This window comes from Oryctolagus cuniculus, chromosome 2 (assembly GCF_964237555.1).
Source record: "Oryctolagus cuniculus chromosome 2, mOryCun1.1, whole genome shotgun sequence".
Lineage (NCBI taxonomy): Eukaryota > Metazoa > Chordata > Mammalia > Lagomorpha > Leporidae > Oryctolagus > Oryctolagus cuniculus.
Window position 1 is genome coordinate 155,465,522 of NC_091433.1, and position 19,307 is coordinate 155,484,828.

At 45.4% G+C, this 19,307-nt stretch overlaps 1 protein-coding gene across 1 annotated transcript; it reads right to left on the minus strand.

Moving 5' to 3' along the window:
- Nucleotides 1-1,662: 1,662 nt before the first annotated feature.
- On the minus strand, nucleotides 1,663-16,732 carry EPCAM (epithelial cell adhesion molecule). The gene is made up of 9 exons (XM_002709724.5): nucleotides 16,449-16,732; nucleotides 12,320-12,424; nucleotides 11,811-12,051; nucleotides 10,875-10,940; nucleotides 7,667-7,730; nucleotides 6,747-6,848; nucleotides 5,810-6,013; nucleotides 4,057-4,101; nucleotides 1,663-2,111 (listed from the first exon to the last, which is right to left on the minus strand). The coding sequence occupies exons 1-9, from the start codon at nucleotides 16,510-16,512 to the stop codon at nucleotides 2,070-2,072; spliced, it is 933 nt and encodes a 310-aa protein (XP_002709770.2). The 5' UTR covers nucleotides 16,513-16,732; the 3' UTR covers nucleotides 1,663-2,069.
- Between the last annotated feature and the right edge of the window lie 2,575 nt (nucleotides 16,733-19,307).

The window sequence follows — 19,307 nt, forward strand, 5'->3', positions numbered from 1 at the left end:
ACTGCATCAGAACCCAGACTTCAAGCAAAATTATTCATCAAAGAGAAGGTGGTGGGCCAGTGCTGTGGTGTAGCAGGTAAAGCTGCAGCCTGCGGTACCGGCATCCCATATGGCCACTGGTTCAAGTCCCAGCTGCTCCACTTCCGATCTAGCTCTCTGCTATGGGCCTGGGAAAGCAGAAGATGGCCCAAGTCCTTGGGCCCCTGCACCCACGTGGGAGACCCTGGCTCCTGGCTCCCGATTGGTGCAGCTCTGGCCATTGTGGCCAACTGAGGAGTGAACCAGTGGATGGAAGATCTCTCTCTCTCTCGTTCTCTAACTTTCAAATAAATAAATAAATCTTAAAAAAAAAAAAAAAAAAAAAAGAGGGTGGGTCCCCCAGGTCAGACCAAAGTCACTTAGGCCTTTCAATCATCAAAATGATATATTCTGGCCGGCGTCGCGGCTCACTTGGCTAATCCTCCACCTGCGGTGCTGGCACCCCGGGTTCTAATCCCATTTGGGGCGCCGGATTCTGTCCCGGTTGCTCCTCTTCCATTCCAGCTCTCTGCTGTGGCCCGAGAAAGCAGTGGAGGATGGCCCAAGTCCTTGAGCCATGCACCCGCATGGGAGACCAGGAGGAAGCACCTGGCTCCTGACTTCAGATCGGCTCACTGGCTGCAATGCACTGGCCATGGCAGCCATTTGGGGGGTGAACCAATGGAAAAGGAAGACCTTTCTCTCTCTCTCTCTCTAACTCTGCCTGTCAAAAAAAAAAAAAAAGATATATTCTTAGCCTGTTTCACAATCACAGAATCAGCAGTTCTTTCTATAACTGTTATACTGAAATGCCAATTATGTCTAAGGCTGAATCCTAGATTTCATTCATATAAAACTGCTTGATTGTTCTATTTAAAAGTTCTACATTACAGGCTATACAATTTTTTCTGAAGAGGTGAAAAGAGAGACAAAGGCAGAGAGAGGGAGAGTGTCCATCCATAGGCTCATTCCTCAAATGCCTGTAACATCCAGAGCTGAAGCCAGGAGCTTGGAACCTAATTCACATCTTCCTTGTGGATGGCAGAAACCCATAGTGGTTATAGGCCCATAACCATTTGCTCCCCGTGGCTGCATTAGCAAGAAGCTGGCATCAGGAGCAGAACCAAGCACTCTGATAAGGGAAATTAGCATCTTAAACACTAGGCTAAATACCCACCTCTGGGTTACATAATTTATTTATATATACCTACATGTATCTATAAAAATACATATATAACTGAAAGGCAGAGAGAGTGAGAGAAATATCTTCTATGTTCTCCAGATGGCTACAGCAACCTGGGCTGGGCCAGGTCAAAACCAGTAACCAGAACTGCATCTGGTCTCCCACATGGGAGGCAAAGGCATAAGCACCTGGACCATCTTCTGCTGCCTTCCTAGCTGCATTAGCTGGAAGCTGGAGCAGAAGCAGAGCAGCCAGGACTCAAACCATCACTCAAATATGATTATGTTGAGGCTTAATCCACTTTACCACAACACTAGCCCCATACATTTTACACTGAATACAAACAACTCTAAACAGTCATACTAAACTCTAATTTGTGGTTAGCAGTCAGTGCATTTTTTAACCTCTTGCCTCATATATAGTGTATGAAATTTGACATTCAATGTGATTCAGTTAGGAAATTCAATTTAAAAATGTTTTATTTCGTAGTTCATAAAAAAGTTTGTATGTACAAGACTCAAAGTAAACAGAAAGGCAGCTTTGAATCACAAATGGTAAGGTGGTCATTTCACTCTATTTCATGCACACCCTTGCGTGTTACACATAAATAAATGTAACTATGTAGTACAGGCTATGGTTTCATATTAGATCTTCACAATACAAAACACTTGTGGTCAAATTTTAAGATTGGTAATGCCAATTTCAAGCTGCGTATATTTGGAGTACAGGTTTCACTATCACAAATACGTGACGTTAACTAACCAAATAGCAACCTTCAAAGATCATTCCTCGTCCCATGCTCACACATTTGTCATCTGAGTCCATTTGCTAATTTTCCTTCTTGCAGTTAATCTTCAAATTACAATCATTATCCATCATATTCCCTATGCATCTCACCCATCTCTTTGATCTGAAACAGAAGGAAGAATTAGAAATTTTAAAACGTGTAAGTTCATTTAAATAAAAAAGGAGAAAACCTTATTACAAGGAAGCACATGCTCAATGCATGATCCAGGATACTATTGAGACAAAGTGGCCAACGTAACCAAGGAAAGAAGCACTTAAACTAAATATTTAAGATAGCATAAGTTTTGTTTTTTTTTTTTTTTTTACTAACTGTATACTTAATTTTACAGCTAGGAAGAATTAATTCATTTTCTATTACCAGTGTTTCATTTTCCAGAAGCTCAGAGTTAAGCAACGTGTGCCCCATCATACAGTGAGTTACAGATAGAACTGAGCAGCGACTCCTGCCGCTGTTCCCAAACATCTTGCCATGTGGCAAACGTGGGACCAGCATTCCGCAGACAGCTTTATTGGATCCCTGTAAGAGGTCTGTACTATCCTATTGTACAGATGAAGAAATGTGGAGACACAGAAGTTAGGCCGTTCCCAGCTAAGATGTTGTCAAACCCGAGCCTGTATTGTGGTTAACTACAACACTACAAAGCTGTCCTGTTTGCCTATTTCCAGTTCAATTCAGGACTAGTACCCTAGAACCATGGTCATCTACCAAGGAAAAAAGAGATGATCTGCTATGGAATGGGAAGAAAACATTAGAACACCCTGATTCTATTAGGTTTTTCATTATTCCTTTGTTATTTGCTAGAATACCAGTGAGTGGCACATATACAATTAAATTAATAAAAATCAAATATATATGGCCAGCACTGTGGCGTAGTAGGCTGAGCCTCCACCTGTGGCGCTGGCATCCCACCTAGGTGCTGGTTCAAGTCCTGGCTGCTCCTCTTCCAATACAGCTCTGCTATGGCCTGGGAAAGCAGTGGAAGATGGTCCAAGTGCTTAGGCCCCTACACCTTCATGGGAGAACCAGAAGACGCTCCTGGTTCCTGGCTTCGGATTGGTCCAGCTCCTGCCACTGTGGCCATTTGAGGAGTAAATCAGCAGATGGAAGACCTTTCTCTCTATCTCTCCCTCTCTGTGTCTGTAACTCTACCTCTCAAATTAAAAAAGCAATCTAAAAAAAATAAATTATAGTCACGCCCTGCAGAAGGCTGTTTCAGTCAACCACAGACTGCATACACAGCAGTGTGGCATCACAGCCACCCTATCACTGCAGTGCAACACACGACTCATGTGCTAGTGGCTGTGGTGGTGTAGACAACCTCCTGCACTGCTGCTCACGTAAAAATATAGTACAACCCCACAATTATGCACAGTACAAGATGCTAGATACTGACAAGCAGCTATTACTGATTACTGTATTGACTATACTTTTATTGTAATTTTAGAGTGTATCCCTTCTACTGATTTAAAAAAAAAAAGCTTACTGTAAAATATGCCATGTTATGCCAGTGGCAGCCTCACACCTCTTATTTATGCAAATACACTCTGAGGTCTGCACAGCAAATCACTTTAACACATTTCTCAGACAGTGCCCCCAAATTAGGCAGCTGGTAACTTGTACATAGATACATAAAACTGGGGAGTGTCCAGAAAATAGACGGATATGGTTCAAGGACAAATGTGTTCACATCCAAATCTACTGATGAAACACACTAAAACATCATATCAGTCGATCAGGTTGTTAGCTAGTGAGTTTCTCTCAAGAGCATACCTCCAGAAGATTCCACTAATGCTGAACCTGGTAAAACACACGTCAAGGGTTTTCCATTCCTCTGTTCTACGGGACAATTCAATATTAAAGTGTGTGCTATGGAACTCGTGTAAGAAGACTCAGAGCACATTGCACCACTGTGCCTAAGCCCCGCTGAGAAGTCTGCTACAAAGGCACTGCTGGGTAACTGAGATCCATCAGTGTCTAGGAAGGTACAGTGGTGAGGAGGAGTGAGAGCTTCCGCAGGGCCTTTTAATTACTTAAATAATCCATTTACCTCAGCCTTCTCATACTTTGCCATTCTCTTCTTTCTGGAAATAACCTGAATGGAAGAAAAAGTATTACTATTTTAGGATTGCTCTTAAAACAGAGGTTGGTCTAAATTGACATATATGCTTTTAATGGACATGATTCCAATCTGAATAAATTTGATTTAAAAATCTATTCATAAATACTATTAATCCAAAAAATGTCTACTACAAACTAATGAGATGAACTAAAACACACACACACATATACAACCAAGAAAACAATTAATAATCTTTACTGAAATTTAGGTTTGATGTGCACATATATGAATGCAGGGAATGACGTAATGTCATCCTTTGTACAGCCTGTTATCAACACCATGGGACTCTTACAGATCAAGAGATACAGACTGAATTCATCCCCACCATTTCCTTGATAGGACAGATATGACTAGCTTTTCGGAATCACCATGCAAGCAACGCTGCAATGCTTTATCCTGAATGTTTCCTTATTGCACCTGTACTTTCATTTCTATGGGATAATTAGATTTCTGTGATTTAACTTTCAAGTGTTATCTGCCATCGGAAATTCCTCTGCCATAACTTACCCATCCATACCTATTGGCATACTTTAGGTTTTCCCAATTTGTGACAACTCTTTGGACATTATGCATAATATCTATATTTGTTTTATGCATCATGAACACTTTGCCCAGCCTACCACTGGTATTTTATACTTTACAATACCTTCACCATCCAGAATGTTTAATTTTAATGAAATCACAGTGTATACACACACACAGGGTCTTCAAAGTTTATGGAAAATGAATACGTTGAAAAAATTATGTATGGATTTCAAAATTTTATTGTACCAAAATAAATTTAAATGCCATTTTCCATGAACTTTTTGAAGTACTTTCATGCATATATTTTTCCCTTTATGGAGCCTAGATTTCTTGCCTTTCATGGTTTCCCACACTATAGGTCATTCAGATCATTAATTTGCTAAATTAATTTTCTTGAGATGTGTTTTGGTTTTTCACATTAGACTGGAATCCACCTGGAACTTGTCTGATTGAGTGTGGGGGTACTGCCTGATTCCTTCCACACCACCGTGCTCTGGACATGCCATTCCCAGACACTTCTGGAGCAGGCCAGCTCTAGAAGGGTGAAGTGGAGTCCAATTTTGTCTGCCTCCAGATGGACAGCCAGTGTGGAAACTCCCAAACCCTCGAATCTACTTCTGCGTGCTCTTGTGCTGTGAGACTTGCTGACGCTGAATCATCCTCACCTGCCGAGAAGGCGCCTCAGCCTTCAGGTGCCCTTTCTTCCTCGGAAGCCCTAAGTTCACTTTGCTAATCTGCAATTGGACCTGTTGCTCCATATTTACCACTTTCAGCTCTTCTGTGCTAACTTTCACTGTTCTGCTGTTACATGTCATGGAAGGGCTTGGGAATTTGAGAATTTTGCACTAATCCTGGCAGAGGTGCTGAGCTGTTTGCAGGATGAAGAACATTTGTCATTTGCAGCCTTATACAATTGATGGTGGCCTGTGAGCTGCTCACCAGCCAGCTTTTCTCAGATCAGGACCTCCTCTTTCTTCAAAAAGGGGATTTTTGTCAAAAAGGGATCAGAAATGCAAAGGATCGTCTCACCCCGGAGCACTCTAAGAAAGGAAGCACTTGCTTCATTCGCACGCTTCTGGAGCATGCTTGCAACGTCCTCCCATGCCCTGTTCTTCAAAGAACCCCTTAATCGTGCCTTGTCTTCCCCGGCACTCACCAACACGACGACCCCGGCAATGATCGCGAGTGCCACAACAACAATGACAGCAATGATACCAGCTTTCAGGCCCTGCATGGAAAACTCAGGGGCTTTTTCATCAACATAGTAAATTAGAGTTGAACCAGGATCAAGTTCCACTTGTTCCCCATTCACTTTCAGCTCCATTTTGTTGGAAGACTGCATCAAGGATTCACCTTTAACCTGCATGGAAAAGGAGAAAAACATTAAAAAAGAAATCTAACCTTGGCCACATATAGTTACTCAACTGTTTACCCAAAGAACTACTACCAAAAGTGTTTCAGTGTTAACAATATGATCCTCTGAAATGTAAAAAAAAAAAAAAAAAAAAAAAAACCAAAAAAAAAAACCCTGCTTATTTCAGGAAATCTTTGACCATCTGAAAAAGAGTTGTGCAATGAAGCCCAAGTACCCATCACGCAGATGCGACAACACGACACACGGACCGTCGTCCTTCATTGTTCTTCCTTCTGTCTCCCCACCCTCCACCCAGTGCAAATGACTTTCAAGCAAATCTCACATTTCATCAGGAAACACTAAAGTATAAATAACATGCTTTAATCACATCAGTGACACACCACTGTTTTCAACGCAGACTCTTGTTTATGTATGTATGTAGGAGGAGGACACACACACAAACTACCAAGGAGGTAAGAAATAAAAATATAAGGAAGAGAAGATAGTCTAGGCAGAACAATTTGAAAGAAGGAACAAATACATAAGTGAGAAAGGTATGTGAGTGACAAGCAGGACACAGTTGATTTATTTAAAGATGTAAATACAACAGAAGAACCACTTGAACGTATGGTTCATCTCTGTATGCAGAGAAAAAGGTGACGAAAGATCTTAAACCCACTGCAGCGTGACAGACGGTGTTATATTTCTGAATATAGGAATAAAGCAAAGGTATACCCACATCTTTTTCAAAATAATAAGCCACATCAGCTATGTCCACATCATTCTGAGTTTTCTGAGAAGAATTTTGCACCAGATCAATAGTGATAACATTATTTTCATACTGAGGAAAAATGGAAAATATAAATTAACATTAATACTATCAAAATTATAAGACCATATCCTTATTCAGTAAACAGAATACTCAGTGTTGTCTTTCTGTAATCTACATGCATCAGTGCTCCTTTCCATAGTGGATAATTAGATTCACTGCTCTCTGAAAAATCTCTGGGAGGTCTCCAAGTCTGTCCAAGGAGACAACTCAGGAATGAAACCAAGCATAATTACAATGCATCTTTTTCACAAGAGAATTTTCTGTTTTGAAAAGATTTTAAAACAAGCTATCAAGGTAGCCATTTTGTATTAGAACTATTTTATAATGAATCCAGTATGCCTTTACTGTGTTCTCATTTTAGAGGGAAAGTATATTTCCTTTAAAGGGCTTTTTAAAAAATGGTATCAATTTTAATCCAAAGGAATTTAAGAACAAATTCGCACCACCTTGAAGGAGTTCCATCACACTATTCAAGTATTTTTTTTCTGCTTTAGCAGAGTTGGAAGCCTTAAGGAAAGGTTAGTGGGAAGGACTAGTTCCTTATCCCAGACTAAACAGGAGCAGAATAGCATTATGAAGCAAGTGTGTGCTACAAGCAAATGTGGAAAGGGTCCCCAGCGTAAGGAGACTGGCACATTTTAGGGATGCTAAGAGGCACTACATTTATTTAAGGGTAAAACTGGAATTTTCAATGACTATGGGGAAAAAAAATAACAACAGGAATTTCACATTAAGTGCCCAGGACTTAAACTGTCATTTATACTCAAACTATACTGTCCCACTACTTTCTGCTAAAGCTCATTTACTGGGGGTAGGGTGGAACATACCAGAATATTTGTGATAAATTTAGGATCCAGTAGATAACGAGATGAGATGAGCTCCTGAAGTGCACTATAAATAATTAGAAGTCCATGTTTTAGAAAAATAAGTCTGTACAACCCAACAATAAGAAGCACTACTTTTTCTTTTTCTTTTCCTTTTTTTTTTTCTAAAGATTTATTATTTATTTGAAAGGCAAGAGTTACAGAGAGGCAGACGCAGAGGCAGAGAAAGAACTCTTCTACCCTCTGGTTCACTCCCCAAATGGCTGCAACGGCCAGAACTGGGCTGATCTGAAGCCAGGAGCTTCTTCCGGGTCTCCCACACAGGTGCAGGGGCCCAGGGGCTTGGCCATCTTCTACTGCTTTCTCAGGCCATAGCAGAGAGCTGCATTGGAAGTGAACCAGCACCCACGTGGGATGCCAGCACTGCAGGTGTTGGTATTACCTGTTACGCCACAGCACCGGCCCCTTCTTTTCCTTTTAATTTGAATTGCAGAGTGACAGGCAACTTCAACTTGCCCCCAAAAGGCCAAGGCTAAAGAAACTAGGAACTCATTCTCCAATGTGGGAGGCAGGAACTCAATTACTTGAACCATCTGATGCCTCCCGGGGTGTGAGCTAGACAGAATCAGGATCAGGAACCAGAAATCAAACCTGGTTCTTACATGAGATACAGGTGTCTTAACCAACATGCTAATGGCTAGGCTAAATGCCTTTCCGAGAAGCACTACTGTTTAATTATTTATCTGACAGAAAGAGAGACAGGGAAGTCCCAACTTCTGGTTCACTCCCCAAATGCCCATAGGGACTGGGACTAAGCCAGGCCAAACCTAGGAGCCAGGCGTTCAATCCAGGTCTTCCATGTGGATTTCAGGGACCTAACTACTTGAGTCATTACTGCTGCCTCCCAGGGGCTACACTGGTGGGAAGCTGGAATCAGGAGCTGAAGCCTGCTACAGAGCCCGCCACTCTGATAGGGAACTTTGATGTCTTAACCACCAGGCCAAACGCCAGCCCCTAAAGCTCTACTTCTTTTTTTTTTTTTTTTTTACAGGCAGAGTGGATAGTGAGAGAGAGAGACAGACAGAGAAAAAGGTCTTCCTTTGCCGTTGGTTCACCCTCCAATGGCCGCCACGGCTGGCGCACTGCGGCCGGCGCACCGCGCTGATCCGAAGCCAGGAGCCAGGTGCTTCTCCTGGTCTCCCATGGGGTGCAGGGCCCAAGCACTTGGGCGATCCTTCACTGCACTCCCTGGCCACAGCAGAGAGCTGGACTGGAAGAGGGGCAACTGGGACAGAATCCGGCACCCCGACCGGGACTAGAACCCGGTGTGCCTGCGCAGCTAGGTGGAGGATTAGCCTATTGAGCCGCGGCACCGGCGCTCTACTTCTTAAGTAAACAGTTAGTTCAAGGTCTAGAATTGTCACTAACTGAAGTTAAAACTTTTATGCCATTTGTTACTATCCTAATAATAATTGGTACAGTCCAGATTCATCCATCGATGACAGAACTGTTGAGGTAAAGTTTGATTTGAAACAGAACATTTACGTGGTATCCACATATCTGCCAGTAGACTTATTGACTACAAAGAGGAAAATGATAACTCTATAGTGGAGGAAGTTGGTGGACACCACTTTAACCAAAGTTAATTTTTTAGTAAAGGGACAAGGGGACACATGCACCTCCTGATGGAAAGTACGAGGAGGGACACAAGACCACTTGGGAGGGATACAGATCTCTGTCAAAAATCAGCTTTTAGTTAAGAAGTCAGACACATTCAAATCTGAGGGATATCCCATAAAACAATTCCCATGCTGCTCAAAAATAACTGTCAGGGCAGCGTGTTGTGGAGCTTCAGGGTAAGGGGCTGCCTGCATATCCCATATAGAAGTGCTGGTTTCAGTCCCAGCCACTCCACTTCTGACCAGCTTCCTGCTAATGCATCCTAAGAGGCAGTAGATTACGGCCAGGTCCTTGGACCCCTGCCACCCATGTGGGAGACCGGGATAGAGCTCCAGGTTCCTGACCTTGACCTGGCCCAGCCATTGTGGCCATTTGGGGAATGAACCAGTGGATGGTTCATTCTGTTCATTCTCTCTTTCTGTTCCTCTTCCTTTAAAGTAAATGAAAATAAATAACTATATACATACATACATACACACACGTGTATATATATGGCAATGTCATGAAAGAGAAAGGCCAAGAAACTACTCCATATTAAGAGACTCAAGAGTCATGACAACTAAGTGTCATATGTGATCTTGGATTGGGGTCTGGGTCAGAAGGGAGAAAACTGCCACAAAGGATAACAATCAGAAAACTGGCACAATATATTAAATTTCCTAAATTTGATCATCATACAGTGGTTATATAAGAGACAGCTTTTTGATCTTTGACTATTTATACATAGAGATAGCACACACACACACACACACATACACATATAAAAAGAAAATGTACCAGGGCCGGCGCTGTGGCATAGCAGGTAAAGCTGTTGCCTGCAGTGCCATCAACGTATACAGGCACCAGTCCAAGTCCTGGCTGCTCCACTTCCAATCCACCCTTTGCTATGGCCTGGGAAAGCAGGAGAAGATGGCCCAAGTCCCTGGGCCTCTGCACCCATGTGGGAAACCCAGAGGAAGCTAAAGGATCCTGGCTTCCAATTGGCACAGCTCCTGCTATTGTGGCCATCTGGGGAGTAAACCAGCAGATGGAAGACTCCTCTCTCTCTGCCTCTGCCTCTCTGTAACTCTGCCTTTCAAAATAAATAAATAAATAAATCTTTAAAAAAAAAAAAAAAAAAGGAAAGAATTACAGAGAGAGAAAAAGAGAGAGAGGTTTTTCATCCGCTGGTTCACTCTCCAAATGGCTGCAATGGCTGAAGCCAGAAGCTTTCTCCCGGTCTCCCACATGGATGCAGGGGCCCAAGAACTTGGGCCATCCTCTGCTACATTCCCAGGCCCACTAGCAAAGAGCTAGATTAGAAGTGGAGCAGCCAGGACTCAAACCAGTACCTAAATGGGATCCTGATGCTGTAGACAGTGGCTTAACACACTGTGCTATAGCACTGGTCCTGTTCTCTTCTTGTAACTATTTCAAATGACTATTTATTTCCCAGAAATATGAAAAGGCATTTTGGCTTGGCTTTTCTAATGGTGTGAGCGAGAACAGCACCATGTGTGAAGGATATTAGGATGTATTTAACTACACTTACGTTTGCAAACTTTGAGTATCATAAGGTTTCTCTCTTGATTTGTGCTTTAGTTCAATGATGATCCAGCTGTGAAAGATAATGATAGCATCAAATGATTGCCACATCTCTGTCCTTTACACTATTTTCCTTTTAAGCTAGTACTAAAGTTCAAAGTGGAATTGTAGAACAGAAAAAGGACTTATGTAGTAGATAGATAAACCCATAATTTCTTCCCTGGCCCTCACATCCCCTTCATTAGGAAACTGTCCAGGAGGAAACTCAATAACACAGACCCTCTGTTCTCTGGACACAACATATAAGGTCACACGAAGTCCAGGCTGAGCCAGCCATGCTGGTCGGTCCCAGTGGACAGACAGGCACTGAAACAGGCCCCAGAAGACAGAGGACAGAGGTGCAGAGTGCTCACTTTGCAGTTTCCAGGCCTTTCCTTGTCATTGATCTCTAAAACAACCATACCTCACTGTTGAGGTACAACTGAGCAAATATATAAACAGCTTCAATTATTAAAACACTTAATATTAATCCAACTTGAAAATATCAAACAATGCTAAGTGTAAATATAAAAAGAAAATTAGGTATACTAGGATGTAGATAGGAAATAAGTATATGTATTTCCAGGCACATAAAGGTCCTTTGAAAGTCGGTGGATATACAGATTATGAAAAAACTATGCCTGTATTTCAAAGGTTTCTTAACGAAATAAACGCACCATTTTATTCTAATTTTCCAAGAACTTCCTGAAGTGTCCTCGTGTGTGTGTGTGTGTGTGTGTGTAACAGAGTAAATTCATAAACGGATGACATCAGCTTGGCAGCTGGAGACTGAGAGAGGGTGGAGAGTTTGCACCAGACACCTGCTCCTCTCCCCCGACTTCTAAGCATTGAAGTCAGAGCACGTATTCAGAAATCCACGTAATGACACGGCAGCCCTACTCACTAGGTCCTCACTCGCTCGGAGCACATTATTTCGGTGTCCTTGTCGGTCCTTCTGACCCCAGCGGTGTTCACACACCAGCACGTGGCGGTGCCGTTGCACTGCTTGGCTTTAAACAGCCCCTGCTCGTCGCACTCGGGGTCATAAAGCCCGTCGTTGTTCTGGATGGCTCCTTCAGGCTTCACTCTTCGCCCGGACTTTGAACCAGTCATTTCCGCCTTCATCACCAGACATTTGGAAGCCACTAAAAAAGAAAGCTTAAAGTCAGCCTCAAAAATAACACAAGTGTCACACTTGAAGGGAAAACAATTGAACTCAACTCCCAGGGCCAAAGATTATTGAAAAACTTACATCCCTTCATGCTTATTTTCTAGAGAAATTTCAGATGGGAGAAAACGTTGATAAAATAATATGATTCAGATTTGAGCCAATAAAACTCTTCCAGTTCAAGGTAGATCAATTAAAGTAGTAAGTCACAACCTAGTTGAAAAGCAAGAAGACATTTTACTTACGTTTGGAGCAAAGGACAGTATTCTGTGTACCAAGTGAAGTACACTGGCAGTCACCATTCTTCTCAACGCAGTTTGCGGTCAACTTGTAGTTTTTACAGATACAGTCTAGAAAATCACACACACACAAAAAAAATCCGCTTTAAACATGAACCCAACTGTCAACTCCATGTCCTAGCTAAAAACTATTTTCTGACAGCAAACCTTAAAAAATGGTCCCGAATGTCTTATTTTTCAGCTATAATTTAAGTGGCTCTAAGTGCCATGCACTTGCTAAGTAGTTTGCCTATATTATACAGACACATAGTCTAATCTACATGTGTTCCTGATTCAATTTTTTTTTTTTTTTTTTTTTTGACAGGCAGAGTGGACAGTGAGAGAGAGAGACAGAGAGAAAGGTCTTCCTTTGCCATTGGTTCACCCTCCAATGGCCGCTGCGGCCGGCGCACCGCAGTGATCCGAAACCAGGAGCCAAGTGCTTCTGGTCTCCCATACAGGTGCAAGGCCCAAGCACTTGGGCCATCCTCCACTGCACTCCCAGGCCACAGCAGAGAGCTGGCCTGGAAGAGGAGCAACCGGGACAGAATCCAGCACCACCCCGACCGGGACTAGAACCCGGAGTGACGGCACCGCAGGCGGATGATTAGCCTATTGAGCTGAGGTGCCGGCCTGATTCTACATTTTTAAACCAGAAACACAGCTCCTTAGTCATATCCATCTTGCCTTTGTGATATTCCTAGTGTCAGCTCATTCCCTGTCTGGCTACATACACAAAGCCTTTTCTAAAATAAAAATAATCAACAATTCCAACTCTAGGATTTGTGAATTTCCTCCCTCTCACCCTATTTTCCTCCCTCTCACCCTATTTTCCTAAATAAAGGATACTTGATTTGAGACTTAATAAGAACATTTACTCAACCTTCAGATCCCTTAATACCTTGGGAAAATGATACTTCCAATAGCATTTGAGAGTATCTCTGTATGTGGGTTTCCTTACTAAAATCAAACCATAGTACCTGATTTTGAAAGTGATAATAAACAGCCTGTTAGGGCACTGATGTCAGTTTAGTTGATGTAACTTTGGCTATCTCAAAAGTTCATCTGAGGGGGCCAGCATTGTGGCACAGTAGGTAAAGCCACTGTCTATAACATAGGCATCCCATGTGTGTCCCAGCTGCTCCATTTCCAATCCAGCTTCTTGCTAATGGCCTGAGAAAAGCAGCAGAGGATGGCCCAAGTCCTTGGGGCCCTGCCACCCACATGGGATACCCAGATGAAGCTCCTGGCTTTGGCCTGGACTAACTCTGGCCATTGTAGCCATCTGGAGAATGAACCAGAAGACAGAAGATCTCTGTGTGTGTGTGTGTCTGGCTTTCAAATAAGTCTTTTTTAAAAAAGTTCATTTTAAATTCAAATTTGGATGCCCATCTAATTTCTTTTATTTGGCTAGTTGAGAACATGGGCAGGTGTTGTGGCACAGGGTTATGATATTTTAAAGAAAAATAACAAAAACCAGGGGCCAGCTAAATTACTAAAAACAAAACCCAGGGGCAGACACTGTGATACAGTGTGTTAAGCCAAGGCCTACAGCACCGGCATCTCCCATGGGCACCAGTTTCAGTCCTGGCTGCTCCACTTCCTATCCAGCGCACTGCTGATGAGCCTGGGAAAGCCCTGGAAGATGACCTAAAACCTTGGGCCCCTGCATCCATGTGGGAGACCCAGAGGAAACTCCTGGTTCCTGCCTCCAGCCTGGCCCAGACCTGGCCATTGCAGGCATTTGGGGAGAAAACCGGCAGATGGAAGATCTGTCTCTCCCTCTCTCTCTAACTCTGCTTTCAAATAAATAAATCTTTTTTTTTAAAAAAATGTGACGGCCGGCACCGCGGCTCACTAGGCTAATCCTCCGCCTAGCGGCGCCAGCACACCGGGTTCTAGTCCTGGTCAGGGCGCCAGATTCTGTCCCGGTTGCCCCTCTTCCAGGCCAGCTCTCTGCTGTGGCCAGGGAGTGCAGTGGAGGATGGCCCAGGTGCTTGGGCCCTGCACCCCATGGGAGACCAGGAAAAGCACCTGGCTCCTGGCTCCTGCCATCGGATCAGCGCGGTGCGCCGGCCGCAGCGTGCCGGCCGCGGCGGCCATTGGAGGGTGAACCAATGGCAAAAAGGAAGACCTTTCTCTCTCTCTCTCTCTCACTGTCCACTCTGTCAAAAAAAAAAAAATAATAATAATGTGACAAACTCAAGAATATTTATATTGATCCTTCATATTACAAGTACCCTTAACTGGTTATAATTTCTCTGTTTAAATTGTAGTCATGGGACCTGGTGCTGTGGCGCCGGCATCCCATATGAGCGCTGGTTTTAGTCCCAGCTGCTCCTCTTCCCATCCAGCTCTCTGTTGTAGCCTGGGAAAACAGTGGAAGATGGTCCAAGTCCTTGGGCCCCTGGACCTGCGTGAGAGACCAGGAGAAGCTCCTGGTTCCTGGCTTCAGACTGGTGCAGCTCCGGCAGTTGCAGCCATCTGGGGGGTGAACCAGTGGATGGAGGACCTTTCTCTTTCTCCTCTCACTCTCTGTATCTCTACCTCCCAAATAAATAAATAAAACCTTAAAAAAAAAAAAAAAACTGTAATCACGTTATGCAGCACTACACTTGTTCCAAACACATTTTTCATTCCCAGGTAATGTGAAAGTTAAAGCAGAGGGTCATTGCTGTGGTGCAGCAGGTTAAGCATCTGTCTGCTGCCCCTGCACTCCATGTGGACAACGGTTCGAATCCCAGCTGCTCCACTTCCTGACCAGCTCCCTGCTAACGTGCCTGGGAAAGGAGCTGAGGATGGCCTAAGGCTTCGGGCTCCTGCACCCACATGATCTGTGGTAAGCTTCTGGCTCCTGGCTTTGGCCTGGCCGGGCCCAGCCCAGCCCAGCCCAGGCCAGCCCCAGCCCCAGCCCCAGCCCCAGCCCCAGCCTTGGCTGTTACAGCCATTTGGGAAGTGAACTAGAAAATGGAAGATCTCTCTTTCTCTCCTTCTCAAATAAATAAATAATTTAAAAACAAAACAAAATAGTGAGCCCTTGGCTATGTCAGTTCCGAGGTCAGTGTTAAAAAAAAAAAAAAAGCATAGCAGTCAAGTGCCGATTTTTCAACAAACGGCAATAGCAGCTATCACCCTTTAAAGCAATTCAAGATTAAGTATTTAGTCCCAGACTGAAGCTAGAAAACTAAGGAAGCTGCGTTAGTTTGAAAGTGTAATGAACGAATTCAGGCCGTTCTGCTGGTGGGAACAGAAAAGACTTCCCAGAGCTTGTGCAATTGTCCACTCCAGGAACCGTCTGACACACAAATCAGAAGACGGCGGTCAAGTCTCGGCGGTCAAGTCTCGTGCTCCAAGGTACAAAAAGGGGGAATCGAATTACAAGCCCGGCACTTGGTCGCCAGCGCGACCCTCCACTCCACCATGTCCCCAAAGGAAATGGGAAACTCTAAAGGTTATGTACGTTAAACAATCAAGGTAGAAACTACGTGTTTAGGTTTAAGGGCAATGTCTAAAAGGAAAAATACACCCGAATGTCAAGCAGGGGATCCTCCAGGTGGTGGGACGATGTTGATAAGTCCCCCATCTATCCTCACCTCCCCACGATGAAGCTGGCCCTACTCGCCCTACAGGCCGCAGGTGGCCGGTCTCCCGCGCGCAGGAGCTTAGCGGCCCTGGCGGCCTCCCAGCAGCTACCTGTCCGCGCCCGCGGCCCACATCCGGGGCCCGCCGCAGGTGCCCGGGGAAGGGGCGGGCCGGCAGGTCGCGGTCGCCGGGACTCCGCTGCCGGCGCGGGCCGGTTTGGGACTTGGAACCCCAAGTCCGCTGCCGGCGGAGATGGGGGGCACGCCCCGACGTAAGGCGCAGGTTCTGGGGCCGCAGGATGCCCGTCCGCCCTGGCCACTGCGCTGGAGAGGCGCGCAGAGCGGCTTCGTGAGGCTGCCCCGTCCCGCCGCCGCGGTGCGCAGGGGCCATGCCCGGGGTCTCCAGGCGGGGAAATCGCGGCCCTTCGCTCCCCTCTCCATTATCCCAGTCCCGGGAACTGACGGCGGCCAAGCCCGGCCCAACTCCACAACCGAGTTCCAAGTGCGTGCCTCACCTTGAGCAGTGGCCATCGCCGCCGCGAGCAGGAGCCCGAACGCGAGGACCTGGGGGGGCGCCATGCTCTGAGCGCGCCAGAAGAGAGGGGTCCGGGGAGGCCGGGGACGCGCTGGAGAGCGCGCGGAGGAGCGAGTAGGGGCGCGTGGAGCCCTCTGGCTGGCCGAGTGGTGCGAGGCCGGCGGCGCCTGAGTCCGCGTCGGGAGGACGCCGGCGAGGTGGCCCCGGGGCTGAGGCGAAGGTGCGAGCTCGCCGAGGGACTGCGCGCTCTGGGCGCGCGGCGGGGCGGGGCGCAGACCTGCCCGACCTGGCGGCCCCGCCTCTCGGCCGCATCCCGGGCTGCTCACCTCCGCCCGGCGACGCGCGGCGATGAGTCACCGCCGGGGGCGGGGGCTGGCAGCGGGCGCGCCTCCCCCAGCCCCGGCGCGGCCGTAGGGTGCCACCGCCGCCCCAGGTGTCCCGCGCTCAGGTGCTCGCTTCCCGGGCCGGCCGGCAGGTAGACCTGATGGCCGCCGGAGAGGCTGAGGAGGAGCGCCTCTCTGGAGCCTGGAAGAACGGGGGCCTGGGGCCGGGTGGCCGGTCTGGAAGGGGAACGTGGAGGCCACAGCAGGATACCGAGCCAACCGGCGAACCGGCCCAGGTGCTATAAACATGAAACCTCGACCTTTGCGCTTTACCTGGCCGTCTAATTGCACTGCTTTGAAATTAGAGAAAAAAGAAAGAAATCTGTCTGGCTCCCCGGCGATGACAAATTCCTGTGTGCTTTAATTACCCCAATAATTCTTTTCCCTTTTTTGTAAGCACTTTTGGCATTTGAAGGTGTAAGAGAAGGTGTTCCCATAGAATTCTGTTGGGAGCCAAAATTAGTTCACTTTTGATTATTATTAGAAACCAATGATGAGGGAAGGTATTCTTTTCTTCGAAAAGAAAATATGGGGAAGTAAAATCAAAAAGCAGTAACTTTTCCATTGGGAATGAATTCAAGCCATATCATACTGTATTATGATCCTAAATAATCATAATGAAGTTTTTAATAACTTTTAAAGTATCCAGTGTTCTTATGTTGTTTTGTTAGCTGTAATATCATAATCTGTTTAAAAGAGGCTTTTTATCTGCTTAAGAAATCATGGAAGTAAGAGGACAAACCAGGAAAGATGAAAAAAGCAATTTTAAGTCTCAACTAAATTTGATTGTTTACAAGTACATGTCAATTCAAAGGCCATGCTTTTATTAAGCAATAAAAATAGGCTTTGTACTTTCCTGTTGAAGTGTGGGCAGATTCACGTAAATAGTCACTGCAAGTGCTTCTATAATTTGAATTTTACTTGGTACATTAAGTAAGCTATTTATTGGATTATTTATCTATTATTATTTATCTTAAGGAAATTCCACCAGTGTTTGAAGTTTAAATCTGAGTTGTTAGACTCAGTTGTGATCTGTTGAGCTATGTAAGTGAGAAGAATAGTACCAACAAATCAGGAACAACCAGGTTTTTGTTTGCAGAATTTTGAGTGTGTTCAGGAAGTTAAACACCTCCAGCCCCCAAACTGCATTTGGTTTTCCCTTGAATGATCTAACTGGTTACTATGGCTTTATTTGCAAATTGTTCCATTGCCAGGTCTAAATCTCTTACCTAATCAAGGAGAATCTCATCTTCCAACTTGACAGCTGTTTATTAAATTGTTCATCTCAATAAAGTGAATTGGATAAGCATGATTATTGAATGACAAAATACCACGCTCATCTCTGAATCATAGTATCTGAGTACACATCCAAGTTGCTGTGTATAGATCCTCAACACCTCATTCACTGCTCAAAACTACTCTCATCTTGTGCTTGGATTGTTGATCTTTGGTAGTACCAATGCCATATATATATTATATATATATATATATTTTTAAGATTTAGTTATTTATGTGGAAGGCAGAGAGAGAGAGAGAGGTCCTCTATCTGCTGGCTCACTCCCCAAATGGCTACAAGGGCCGGAGCTGCACCGACCCAAAGCCAGGAGCCAAGAGCTTCTTCCGGGTCTCTCACCTGGGTGCAGGGGGCCCAAGGGCTTGGGCCATCTTCCACTGTCTTCCCAGGCCATAGCAAAGTTGAATTGGAAGTGCAGCAGCAGGGACTAGAACTGGCACCCATATGGGATACCAGCACTGCAGGAGGCAGCCTTACCCTGCACCGGCCCCCCAATGCCATATTTAAGAATATTTCTTGAGCCGGCGCCGTGGCTCAATAGGCTAATCCTCCACCTTGCGGCGCCGGCACACCGGGTTCTAGTCCCGGTCGGGGCGCCGGATTCTGTCCCGGTTGCCCCTCTTCCAGGCCAGCTCTCTGCTATGGCCAGGGAGTGCAGTGGAGGATGGCCCAGGTGCTTGGGCCCTGCACCCCATGGGAGACCAGGAAAAGCACCTGGCTCCTGGCTCCTGCCATCGGATCAGCGCGGTGCGCCGGCTGCAGCGGCGGCCATTGGAGGGTGAACCAACGGCAAAGGAAGACCTTTCTCTCTCTGTCTCTCTCTCTCACTGTCCACTCTGCCTGTCAAAAATAAAAAAAAATAAAAAATAAAAAAAAAGACTTATAAAAAAAAAAAAAGAATATTTCTTGGAGTTCGCACTATGGTATAGCAGGTAAAGCCACCGCCTATAGTGCCGGCATCCCATATGGGCATCAGTTCGAGTCCCAGCTGCTCCACTTCCAATGCAGCTTCTTGCTAATGTGCATGGGAAAGCATCAGAGGATGGCCCAAGTCCTTGGGCCCGTGCACTCACATGGCAGATGGGGAGGAAGCTCCTGGCTCCTGGCTTGGGAATCAGCCCAGCTCCAGTCATTGCAGCCATTTGAGGAGTGAACCAACAGA